We start from the raw sequence: 13,936 nt of genomic DNA, 5'->3' as shown, positions 1-13,936 counted from the left end.
TAGACTATGTCAAAAGTAAGATTTTGGAGATAGTAGGTACAGTAGATACAGTATTTAGAATAAGTTTTTGAACAAGGTTTTTTCAAAAAGTTATGAACTGATAGAGAATCTCAAAAGAAAGAAATACTTTGGTTTTTGAGATGATCTGGCAGGTATTGTGGATACAGTATCCAGAACAAGTTTTGGTGACTTTGCGCCTCTTAACTTGGCGGAGGTTTGCGCTCTCTGGGTGCTCATGTTTCACTGGTAATAGTATTTGTAGTCCTTTGTTTCAGTGCATTAAAGTCAAGAACTAATTTAATCTCAGGATAGATCTGAGGTGTGGATCAGGCCATTTGGATCCCTAACAAGCTTTGTTGGTGTTCATAATCATAATGCTAAACATCTGGTCACACATGTAGGTCGAGCCAAGCAAGAGCTTCATCTAGAGATTTAGGACTTGACTTCCTTTAAGTGATGCATAAGTCATTTAGTTTAAAAGTAAAAATTCTCATTTAAGACAAAGTCAGACTGAAGATCGATCTATTCCAACTGCAGCTCCTGGTGTGCTGTTTCGGGGTTCTGAGACAGGGGAAAGGACACCATCTCAAGTGACTGGTAAATTCTTTTAAGCTCAGAGAAGCGACGGCAGAATTCTCCAGCCCAGTAATTTTCTGCTGTTTTTTTCTCACATTTCGGCTGGACTATTTCTGCATGGCTAATGTGGAAAAATGTGGAAAATGATTTGTTAGGAAATGAAATGAATGTCAGCTAGGATTTGAAGGCTCTCACACTTGTTTGCATGTCATGCACAAACTGATCCTTTTGTAGTTGCTTCAGCTTAGTCGTGTGATAATATGTCTACAGCAAACACAAGGTCTCTTAGGTCAGAAAATGTGTTGGATTTCCCCAGCAACTGCAAAAATGTGCTTTGGTCCACTTTGAACTCCCACACTAGCTAAAAACTCTGCCCAAACATGAAAGTTGTAAAGTACCAACTAGTGATCAACCCTGGTTTCCTCCAGGAATGTAATAAACTGACAACACTGAAGTCCTTTTGCTTGTAATAAGTAAACAAGTTTACTGGACTGGATTCACAACATAATGAAAATGTAAGACAAACATACACAGTGATGAATGCAAAGAACAAATATAACATCACTCTATCTTAGATTTTTTATTTTACAGTTAAACTGGGCAATTAGTGTATAATGATGTTAACAGGTTTACTTCAAGGTACCTCCCTAGTGGATATAACTTAAAGGCTCCGCCCCTTTTTTCAGCTATAGGCTAAAAACAACTGTGAGTCACTGTCCTCCTTTGCTCGCCAGACTCAAGAGACCTGTGCTTTCCACGATGCATTTTTTAACAACTTGCAGCAAAGAAAACTTCACTAGTCTTTGCTAATTTCAGTGCCAGTTAAAAAAAACCTGCCTTGGTATTCCTGAAACACAAAATCTACTATAGAAAGCAGTCAAGAATGGGCAAAGCGATAGCTGATGTTGTATTATCTGAAAATAGCAACAGTCTCGGCATATCAGACGTATAGCCGTTAATCTGACTTCAGTATAGGAATAGTGAGTTGTTCGTTTCTTATTAAACGCTGGGTACGTGCTGACGCTATTTTCCTTGGTCCACTCGTTTTTACAGGACTCAAAGGGCAGAGTGGAAAAGTGAAGTACACCACGCTCCACAAAGGTCAATGTGTTTGAAGATTCCATCTATTGAGTAAAAGCAGGTCTTGCAGGAAAGTAGCTAAACAAATTGGTAAGGGAGATAGTTTAAAAGTATTTCATTTATGATTAATATAAAAAAGCGGACAAGTTTGGATTAAAAAGCCTAACGGGCCATTAATGGTCAATGGGCTGTAGTTTTCTCATGCCTGGGTGAGACTGTTTATTCTTAAATTAAAGAAAGAGCTTGCATCAATTTAATGGCATTGGAAAACCTGTTGATTAACAATATAAAACTAATAACTGTTTCTTCAATTGTCCTTATCATCTGGCTCATTTGTCTTTAACACTGATACAGTAAATGTATAATGTTAATTTAAAGCCATACAGTATGTGTAGTAACTGCATTTGGGATGTGATGGTGCCACAACTGAAAGGCACATTAAGCACTGGACTAAATGAAAGGTGTTGTGGTGTTGGACAACATTCATTGTCTCTGTTTGAGATGATGATAATACCCAGCATGCCGTAGGGGACAGATCTTTGTGACAGAGAACATAAGGGATAAATGCACTAATTGAAGTCATGCCTCAGGTTCGGCCTGCCACTGGGGGCTGTACCAAAAGATTATGGGAACACCAGTAAAAGCATTCATTTATTCACATTTATATTGGCCAATGTAATTAAATTAAAGTGTCTTGCCCAAGGACTGAAAAACAGTGCCTCGAATGGATCAGATTTGAACCATCAAATCCCATGTTTTATGAATATTGATTTATTTTTGTGATACTGTGAGAGAAATGTATAAACAAATTAGGGATACTAAATGAAGCGTTAACCAATAACAAACTCTTAAACCCGATAATTCTCACCATTAAGTTTTTGAATTAGGTACTTGTGTCAAACAACTCATGGGGGCGTGTCAACATGTGCAACACATACGTAAAGGTGCAACAGGTGGCCACTGCAGTGATCAAGTGAGCAAAACGTAGCTCTGTGTGGGACAATTCCACCTGAAAAGATGATGAGGTAATTTGCAAAATATTACGTACAGCCAGGGACGGTTTTCTAGACTACCGCTCACTGCCGCGTTAAATGTACGTACACAGGAGCAGGTGACGTAACCTAAATCTGTGTCCGAACCCGGCCCGACCCGTTTGGTTCTGTCGGGTCCGTCTGGCTTGAGTCTCACATCCTGTGTAAGAGAGTCTGAGGAAAAAGAAAGAACGAGAGGAGAGGGATAGACTGATGTGTGGATGATGGATCCCCGTTTTGTTTCTGCTTCTTTCTACCTTCAGAATTCCAGCCAAAAGTAGCTGAAGCGGAGAGGTGGGTCATAAGGTTAACAAACTGTGCACCAGGCTTTCCCCAGAGATTGTCAACATGTTGCTTTTTTCTTTATGAAATAAATTAAGAGAAATTCTATCCCTGTTTAATGCCATTAGCAGCACTACAGGTGTGTGATTTGAAAAATCCTAATATTCTGTTATTAATCAACGATTATTACGATATTAACGCAATAATCGTAATCAAGGTATATGTATCAGTATCCATAAATTTAACTAACCAAACAGATGTATCACCATTATCTTTACTTATGTCATATCACCAAATCCAACAGTAATCAAAATAAATACAAATAAAATAAAGACAATAAATACAAATTAAAGCTGCAAGCAGCGTTGAACAGGCCCTCGCAACCACACTCATGTTGGGACGTGGCAGAAAATTTAAAGTGTTGAGATGTAGCTGACCATTTTCAAGGATTATATCACAAACTTTCCTGCAATGTTCTGTGCAAATATAATGTCTATGATTTCCTTTTTCCAATAGGTGGCATTATGACTAAGAATGTCGGTTGGGTTAAACCATAACTCATTTTTTTGGCATACAAATGAAAGCTGCTATAATTAATTTGCATCTACTTAGCTCTACAAATGCTTAATAACTAATAAGCGTAGCACATCATCTAAGTGAACAGGCTGCTGGGAGGAATATTTTAATCTATAACGCTTCAACTTTATTGACCAATCCCCTGTTGGCTCTGTCATGGTCGCCATGGTAGCCGTAGTAACCATGAGTATGGTCTAATGACAACAGGGGGTGAAATAGGGGAAGGGGGGCCAGGGGGGCTTTGGGCTCGGAGGTGGGCCCCGGCCACCTCTGCTACGGCCCTGGAGTCAGCCTAAACGTGCACCTCAGCCCTGGTGGAGATAGTAGGACATGATGGGGCTATGGACACACACACACACACACCCCAACACATGGAGATCATCTCCAAACCAGCAAAGACAAGGGTGTGTGTGTGTCCGTGTCTGTGTCTGTTTGGTCTGTGGGATTTCATGTGGGGGCTAATATTTAAAAATACTGCAGGGGGCGCTATAGCACATGCACTCCTGAGACGTGTACAGTTTCGTTGTACGTGTCAATTGTGATGTGTGTGCCAGTTTTGGTGACTGTTTGAGCTTCCAAAGCAGTCAAAAAGTACTTTTTGTTTTGCATCAAGAATGTATCACCAGGAGGTGGCGCTATGACTGTGAATGGATATTGACATATGGATGTGATCAGAACAGGACTCTGATCAAACATGTAAAGTTTGACGCAGCTTGGCGCATGCTGCTCAAATTTCTTGTTACCAATAGGTGGCGCTATGACTATGAATACATTGTAAAATGTGCATGTGTTCAGACCCGGACTCTTGTGCAGCATATACATTTTGGGCCAGACTCCATCATGTTCAGCTGAGATACAAACACTTTAGTAGTCATGGCGACACATCGACAAGGTGTTTGACAATAGGTCACAGTTTTCTGCATGAATCATCATTAATGCCTTAAGGCTTATGTCAAATTGTAGGTGTTTTAGAGTTACGCTGCTTGTTTAAATGTATCTTGAAAATGAACAAAATCTTCACATTTCATTCAAAATGGCAGCTTCTTGTTGCATTTTGGGTAAAGGGTTGATATGGCAATTTTGTTCATCTTGTCGTGATGCACGTCTATCAAATTTTGTAGCTGTACGCGAAACTAACTGTATTAAATCCACTAAAGGCCAGTTTTCAAGGTGGCCCTATTGAGTCATTTTGCCACTCACATGTGTAATTCCCCCAAAATGTCAAATTTTTTGCCAGTTCTATTATGGGTTCAAATTTTCATGAGTTTTTGAACATGTTTAGGCCCTCAAAAATGCAATCGCCTTTTTGTAAATAAAATAATAAAAATGAGGTGCAGTACAATAGGGTGCTTGGGCCCTAAAAACAATTTAAAAACTAAAATTGTGTTCCTGTCATTTATTTGTTGTGAAAAACAATCGATTTTTAACATTTATGAATCGTTATCAAATCGTCACGTGTCGAATCGCAATTAAAAGAGAAATTTACCTTCATCCTCTGGATGTGTCCAAGTGCGGCAACCCAGCAATGCACCAAAGTGCCACATGTTCTCCAGAGGTGTTTAAATTAAGCAGCACTTTGCAGAGCTAATCGTGGCTGTAATCTGGGTGGTAGTGGCTGTGTGGGTGGCCATACAGCAGATGGATAACAGGAGGGGGGGTGGTGGTGGTGTAGCACTGTGATAATGCTGTGTAATGGCTTTCATTTTAGATCCTACTTACTAACACTCTTCTCCTGATAATCTCATTAAAGAGGACCAGGCAGGCAGTAGAGATCACCAAGCTTTTCTCGGCGGGCGTGTGTAGAGAGTAAACACGCGCGCGCGCACACACACACACACACACACAGGCACACTGTCAAGCACAGGAACACAATCACTGAATCCGATTGCGGTTATAGATGAAGGACACATATAGAGCTGATAATGAGAGTGTGCACTGGAGATGGCCACTGGCTCAAGCACTGCTTCCTCCTTTGAAGTATATCTGCTTGATGGCGCCTATTTAGGACCATTTTCCTCTTCCGGAGTAATGGGCCAAAAAATAAAGCTTCAGAGTCAGATACACCACGATAATGGAGGATGATGTGTACAAAAATAACACAGAATCAACCTATGTTATCATCATTACTATTACCAAGTTCTTACACCACCTAGTTTTTTTTTTTCCACTTTAAAGTGCAATTTCCCAAGCTGTTAGGAAGCGTACAGAGAGCAGACACCTAGAGAGACTCAGAGAAATACAGGATTGCTGTAAACATGTTAAAGAGTCACTGAAGTCACCGAGTGAGGCCGAAAAGTTTGTTTCTTTACTACTGAGCTATTTAAGGTAGCTCTTTACTGCAAGCTCGAGATAAGAATAAACAGTGTCCTCCCTTTATCCATCCCAGTGGTTAAGGCTCATTTTGCACTCTCAAGGGTGCAATTTTGATGTCCAAATTCATAAGGAGCAAAGTATCCGAGGTTTGTGTGAGGAGAAGAGAATTAATAAAAAGCCAGCTCACTCATACACCTGTGCCAAGTCTCCATCAATAGTTACTCAACATCTCGACTTGAGTATATGGATGGAAGTTGAATTTGTGCATTTTAGCATTAAGAAGTTTCAGATTGAATTTCGAAATCATTTCTTTTGTTGGGTAAAAAGGGAATATCAAATGGAATAATGGGGCCTGTCTGCCTCCTTTTTTTTCTATTATTCTGTATGAAGAACAGGGGCTGAAATAAATTCACTGAAACATTGAACATTTACTTTGATAGCAGCATCAATATTTTAGACTGACAAGTATAAAAGCAGATTTTTAATGTAGACATTGACAATATAACTGGTTGTGTTATGTGCCGTTTCAGTACAAGCTTTATCATTAACAAATGCAACGAAAAATAAACACTTATTAGCGCTTCATTGTTTTCACACATCTTGATCTGAGCAGTGTTTACGTGTTGGTTAACCTGTGACTGTTGCGAGCACTTGAGCCTCTCAGAGGTATGAGAGACAGACAGGTCCCCAGCGTCCTTTCTGCTTCCTGTGAACTTGCTCCTGTCAGCTCCAATGGCGCCGTTGTATTTTGACGCTCAGACGAGCCCAAGCAGGCGCAGACAGTTCAGCTCCGTCTGTCATCCCAGCTGACTTCAGTTGGTGGAAAAAAAAAAAAAAAAAAAAAAAACGAGCTTGGAGTGCCTTCCTTGATCCCAACACGCCTGCCTTCTTGCTGAACTTCCTTTACGCCCACCTGCTTGCACTTCTACCTCTGCCCGATGCTCTCATAGCACATCAAGGACACTCAGGCTAATCTTTTATTTAAGACTGGCTCACACGCACCTAACTGCAGCCACACACCCCCACACATCCCTCCCCACCCCACCCCACCACACCTGTAAATAAACCTTATTTCGTCTAAAATAGACGACATCTTAAGTTCAGCTTTGTTTTCCTAATTAAATTTACATGTTGGATTTAATACGTCTTTGCCGCCTTTTCCAGAAATTGCATCATACTGCACTGCACTTTAATTTTCCAACTCACTGCACTGAACTTTGTGTTCAGGCTTGTGTTTTACTTAAAGGAAGAGGGGAGGGTCTGTTATGGCCTCTGAAACGTCTGAAACACACAAGCTTAGAGCAAGAGAAAAAAATACCTGGAGTTTCTGTATATTTAATGAGTACCCTGAACATTTGCTAACGCACACTGAAAATTAAATTCAACTTTTTTCCCCACTTGCCACTGTGGCAGGTAAATTCTAACATTTTGTACAAGACATGCACATAGTTTTTCCCAATCAGTAATAGCTCAGAGCAGAATATTCAGTAATTATGTGATGCCAGTGAAGGTATACAGGGTTAAACTATCCAGGGATCATCTAATAGCTTTGTGAAATAACATGAAATTAAGTGGGAATAGACAAACTAAGTGGTTCAAAGAAGGTTAAGAATCTATATTATTATATCCCTGCAACTAGAGGAATTCACAGCAGGCCAACTTCTACTTATTTCATATGTTCATATGCTGTAGCGTGGGAGTTTCCCCACTGTGGGATAAAATAAAGGATAATCTATAATCTTATCTAATCTAATGTTCAGACGGCACTAGACCCACACAAAAGAAATAGAAATTGCATCATTAGGTGATCAGAAGGTTTGTAATATCTAGTAATATGTGCATGCAAGTATAGAATGTATTATTCTTTATTATTTTTTGTGTTTAATTGCACTGGAAGCACTTAAAGAAAGAGGAAATTGTTCTAGAAAAGTCTGCCAGAATTAAGGAGAGAAGTTACCACAGGTCAGCTACTAGTTACTGTAAACACCAAGAGTACTGACCAAATACCCACTTAACCTTAAAGTCCCAATTCCATGTGCCAGTGGCTGCATGTCGCACCCCTTAACGGCTTGAAACCCTCCCCCCCCTCGCCCTGCCACTGCCCCCTACATCCCTTTCCCAGAACCACCACCCGCCCCCACCTGCCCACGTGCTATGGTTTTGTGACTGTGAATGTTGTCTGTTGGTTTCTGTCGCAATGTTGCTGAAGAGTTTTTTCATGATCCCAAACTCTGCCCCTCCCTACAAGGGCCTAGTTTGGTTTTTGCTTTTTTTTTTTTTTTACCTCTTCCTTTTACCCATTGTTCTTATCCCACTTCTCATCTAAACACGATGGCTCCGAAAACGGCAGCCACGGTGTGTTCTTAACTACCAAGTTAAATTCCTTGTACTGTTCTAAACTGTACCTGACGAATAAAATCCTTTCTGATTCTGATGTGTTGCACTATAACTCCGAATCAGCAACATCATGAAAGGATCTATCATTTCAGTCAGGTTGATTTAACATTTAATTCATATTCATTAAAGTAATAAAAACACACTTAGTCTGTGTAAAGCAGAAATAAATTTGTGTTATGAGTTTATCACACCACAGAAACATGTCATTGACCACTGAACCAAATTTGAAAGATGAAAAAAAATTGCTAAGTACATATAATTAGGTCTCAAAATCATGGAAAAATAAGCATTTTTCTCTGCTCTGAGACGCTGGGGGGGTGTCAATTAGAGGCGCTGGAACCGCGCCCATGCACGGGAATGGCACCCGCCTCCTTACTGTGTCTATGGGAGAGTGCAATGTGAAAGGGGCTCCAAAAGTGGAAAAGGTCTGCTCCACCCGAGTCTAAAAATGTGCATCCCTCCTGGGTAGAGTCAAAACTGCGCCCGCTAGAGGCGAAAAACAAAATTGCGGTGTATAAACGTGCTCATTTCATGGCAAATGTGGCACCAGCGGACGTGTTCTATTCCTGAGTCCGGGTCGCGTTACGTAATGCGTCCCTAATTTCTGACCCGCCCATTAAATCCGGAACACAGAAATTGGAAATGCAGTTTTTGAAGCCTAGCTGCACAATTAAATTATAAATGGTTGAATGGCTTTGTACATGTGTTAAGGAATACATTTATGACCCATTTAATGTGTTTAGAAGAAACTGTCAGAATTTGCTTTACGTGGTCTTTAAAGACAAAATATAACACTTTTATCAGAATAAAAAGCAGACAGATCAAATTTACAACATGCGGTACTGGAGATTATGTGGGGCATAAATTATCAAAGTAACCATTTGGATATGCAAACAACAGCAGAACTGATTGACATTGTGCTCATGGGTAACATTCCTGACAGTTTTCTGCTGAGAAGCTTATGCTTTTATTTGTCCCTGTTTCAGCCAATAAACACAAAATATATATAGACCATGGTTTCACCCATACATAATCAGGCTGAACAGTAGACATTATCAAAATGAACAAAGACAATTATTCTAAGGTACCAGAGACGCACTCTTCAGGTTTCTTCTTCTCCTTCATAAAATCAGGTTTTTGAGCCTGATGCTCACCTGATGACACAGCCATAAAACGGTTCAGTTTCTGAGTCATATTGAAGGCATCGTAGTGTCATTTTGCACTATGGTGCATTATGGGAAGTGGAGCCATAATAACTTGTCTCTTTTACTTTTAGGAAGTGTAGTTTTTGTTGTTCTTCCCGGCGCTCTCTCGCTGCGATGCGATGGAGTGCGTGCACTATGGCCGTTGTTAAATGCTACCATCCAGTGTGTGTCAGAGAAGAGAAATAAATGACTATTGTCCAGGTCTCCCTCAGTCTAGCTTCACACACAGAATTAGCCTGAGTAACAGCTTGTAGTTACTCGCAAACACGAGCCACGACTGAGTGCGATTCATTGATAAACAAGGCCTCCCAACAATGGTTTGGACTTATAACTTAGCGGAAGGTAACATAAGCTATTACCAGCATGACCCACTCACTGCTGTTTAAATTTTTCTATAAAAACATTCTCTACTTCCCCTTTACCTCCACGTTCTCCTTCACCCTCTCCTCAGCGGTTCTTTTAACTCTTATGATTGTAACGCCACATTTTATTTACTGTACTTTGGATTTTTTAAACTGACTAAAAAGTAGCACCCCTTACCTGTTTTTGTGCTCCACAATAAAATAATTGCAACTTTGAGTCGATGGTTGCCAGGCAACAGGGTTGCCGTGTCCATAGTCGTATACAGCCGGCGCAGCTGGAGCGCAGCGTAATAATTATTAACAGTGAAGAGTACAAGTGAAGGTTTACTTGTGAAGTCCAACTGACACTTTGGTCTGTTCAGAAACATATAATCTGACAGGATCTAACTCTAGGATTGTGGAAAGCGCACTGTCATGCCTAGAGAATGAACCCACCATAGTGGCTGTGGTACACTGATTCAATTTATTTATTTATTTTTATTTATTTATTTATTCAGTTTATTTCCGACATGGTTACATTCACTTTTTTTTTTTTTTTTCTTTTTTTTTTTTTCTTTTTTGTACATGCCGAAAAAGGAGACGAGAGAAGCAGTTTGCTTATCCGGGTCCCGTCCCCTGTTTTACCATCGCAAATTTACATGGGTTTACATGTCTCTCTGGTCAAACATTCTTGAGTTGTTGAACAGTCCTTTTTTGTGTATTCTCATCTGTGTTGTCCTCCTCCTCTCTATCGTTGTTCGTGTTGGCCTTGTTCCCTGCCAGACGTTGTTAGCATTCCTCCAGTTCAAGAACAGTTCCTCTTTCGAAGGTGTTTGGAAGGTATTTTCCCTTTTCATCCATGACGTCACCACTCGGGAATGTCTCTTTTGGACACACAAGTCATTGCAAGCTCACAAATTTGTCTGCATTTGGCGGCTGGCGTAGCTAATTTTCATCCCCAACACACACACACACACACACACACACACACACACACACACACACATATTGACTGGTCCGTGTCAATAGGTCATTTTTCAGGATCATTTTCTGCAATAGCTTCATTTGTTTTCATAATACCAAGAAACAGAAAATAGCTTTTCATCCAGGAACAAGAATTGATTGCATTAAGGAAGTTGTGATGGGTGCAAGGGGCGTTTAGACATTTGCTCCCATTCTTGCTCTGGGTGCAGTCAAAAGGCCAATTATTCAAACTTAAGTGTCCACAGAGATGTTCAATGAAGGATGAAAGAAAAAAATACAATATTGTGCAACTAAATGCCTCTGTCTTCTGTGTTGGACAGTGTTTGGAATAACGGAGTTTAAAAGAATGGCGTTACGTAACAGTGTTTGTTTTTCAGTAACGGGGTAATCTAACTTATTACTTTTTACGCCGTTACCGTTACTGAACGTTAAATGCGGTGCGTTACATGTATTGATTAAATAAACTGTGATCCAAAAGCATCCCTGGCTTCTTACTCAATGTTGTGAGGAGGCTGGTTAAAAACAAGGTGAGCGATTATGATTGGCTAAGGTGACGTCATGTTTCATGGTAGCCAATCAGAGCCAGTCTTTTTACACATGTGCCAGCAAGAGGAGGCGGGTTAAAAACACGGTGAGCGATTATGATTGGCTAAGGCGACGTGCCAGCACACGCGACACACACACACACACACACACACACACACACACACACTGTTGATTGGATGAGGCAGCAGAGATGGTGAGCGTTGAGCAGTCTGATGAAAAGTTGTCATTTTTAAGGCGATACAAACACTACTTTATATTAATTGTGGTCAAAGGCAAGAACGTGCATGTGAAGTGTTCATTATATCCAGGAGTGAAGACTTTGTCCACATCCGTTATAAGCAACTCAAATTTAATGAAGCACCTCACGACACACGCATCTAAAAAATCTGAATTCTTTGACATGGAGCAACTTTTTTTTTTTTTTTCACAGTAACGCAAATGGTTACTTTCCTTGGTGATGAGTTACTTTTATTATAGAGTAATTCAGTTACTAATGCAGTTACTTTTTGGAACAAGTAGTGAGTAACTATAACTAATTACTTTTTTAAAGTAATGTTCCCAACACTGGTGTTGGAATAAAAGCTGTTATCACAAAGCAGAGGAGCATTATTATATATTTTTCTACAGTAACATGCAGTAAGATTCATAACTATTGAGGCACTGACTATATATAAATATATACAGAGTATATGTACATGTATATATAGTCAATGCATATAAATATATATCTTAGCTTAAATTCCCTAGAACAAAACTGCTGGACAAAAATGTACATTACATTTTTTTTGAAGTCTCTCTGTGTCATTGGAGAAAACTGCCAGTGAGAAATTAGTAGCTGATGAGTTCTGTTTGTTTTGAGTTTTTTCCATCAACTATTCTAAAAACATTTTTAGATTTAGAAAATATTTATCTAAAATGACCCCACACTAGAAGATTAGACATTTGGACCATACTGTGTGTTGTTTGTTTCACTAGACTCATCACAGCACACCACACACACACACAACCATTGTGTCTAACCACCACTCCTCCTCCAAGCCAGACATCCTGGCATGATTAAACAAGATCTAACAATGTGACCTGATGCTGCATTCGAAGCAATTCGAAACTCAAGATTTTTCGACTTCCTACTTGAAAGAGTGACATGGAACGCCACCTGAAGTCGGAGCTCCTACTCGGTAGTCAGAAAAAAAATGTGACATTATAGGGATGAGCCATGTTTGAGATATTGATCTCAGATCGGAATTTTCAACTCTGAAATGCAGCATTCCGAGTTGTCTGGAACGCAGTGATACGTGTTTCTCAGGCAGCTTACTCCTTGAATGGAGCGCCATGTTCTACTTCACACATCACGGGGTCATGAGTTGGGAGTTTCCCCACAAACACAAGTTTCATATTTACAATTGCCCTGTTGCAGAGCCGATTATGTGGACAAATTCACTCTTAACACACCTCAGACCACAGGATAATCCTATAGGATAATAGTAAATGGACGTGATTTATACAGCGCTTTTATGCCTACATTGAAGTAGTCCCACAGTGCTTTACAATATCAACTTATTCACCCATTTACACACCAGTGGAAGGCGCCACTGGGACTGAGCTGCCATGCAAGGCGCTAGTCGACCACGTGGAGCAACTTAGGGTTCAGTGTCTTGCCCAAGGACACTTCGATGCATAAGCAACCTTCTTGATCAGAAGACCACCCCTCTACCACCTCAGCCACAGTCGCCCAATGTTATTAACCATTAAATAATCTGGTGTTTACAATCCTTGGTATGGAAGGGGGACAGTCGGGACTAAAACAGGCCAATTGACTTTATTTATGTACCCTGTCTTTGGGCTCTCAAGCGCCCCCAACATAAGGCCAGAGTACTCTCTGCCTGACTTCATGCCTTCTCACTGCTCTTTTATGATCAATCAGCAAATCAATCAACATGACACAACATGAACTTGTCTTTAAACCCAACCACGCTGATGAAGGCCAGTTTTGCACACTTTCTTGCTCTGTGGAAGAGTTCTACATTTAGTCAGGTACTTATCCAGCATGGAACGTGATGGCATGGCCCTCACAAAGCCCAAGGAAATAGTCTGACTGAGATTACATTGAGATATGAATGAATGAGTGATATATGAAGGCCAATATCCAAAGACGATTACTGTACTTCTTGATGAGACTACAGCACAACATCAGTAAGACCTGAAAAATCACAAGAGCTTTGTTTATCTGCTGTAGGAAATCCTTTGTGTTTATCTGAAATGGACTGGAGAACAAAGGTGACGGGGTAGAGGTGAGAAGAAGGGTTCACATCTCCAGAAAAGCTTCCAGCAGGCCCAGGAGTGCATACAAACACAGACAGACACACATAAAAGTTTCAGAATCCAAGGTCCACATTGTATACTGTTTCTCTTCAGCATCCTGTGCCCATGAATGACTTTCCTTCTGCTATCTGGGAATGGATGTCCCCAAGTTGCTCCCTAGCTTGCTCTGCTTCTCTTGTGACCCTCTCAAACAGACTAGTGCAACCCCCTACAAAATCACACTCTGAGTGCACTTCTTGGACTTTGAATGTCCCTAGAGCTGTCCTTAGGTGATTCTACCTCC

At 40.4% G+C, this 13,936-nt stretch overlaps 1 protein-coding gene across 4 annotated transcripts in view; it reads left to right on the top strand.

Annotated features, from left to right (window-relative positions):
* elavl4 (ELAV like neuron-specific RNA binding protein 4) overlaps positions 1 to 13,936 on the top strand; it is a 106,876-nt gene that overhangs the window by 46,902 nt on the left and 46,038 nt on the right. For 3 of the 4 annotated variants that reach the window (XM_028443641.1, XM_028443639.1, XM_028443640.1), the window contains one exon: positions 538 to 597. The exons of the other annotated variant lie outside the window; for it this stretch is intronic. In XM_028443641.1, the coding sequence (XP_028299442.1) occupies positions 538 to 597 (60 nt within the window). The remainder of the gene's footprint in view (positions 1 to 537; positions 598 to 13,936) is intronic. 4 annotated transcript variants of the gene reach the window in all.

The sequence above is a fragment of the Gouania willdenowi genome, chromosome 4 (genome assembly GCF_900634775.1).
Source record: "Gouania willdenowi chromosome 4, fGouWil2.1, whole genome shotgun sequence".
NCBI classification, from domain to species: domain Eukaryota; kingdom Metazoa; phylum Chordata; class Actinopteri; order Blenniiformes; family Gobiesocidae; genus Gouania; species Gouania willdenowi.
The sequence above is the reverse complement of the archived record's forward strand: the minus strand, read 5'-3'. Positions and strand labels throughout refer to the sequence as shown.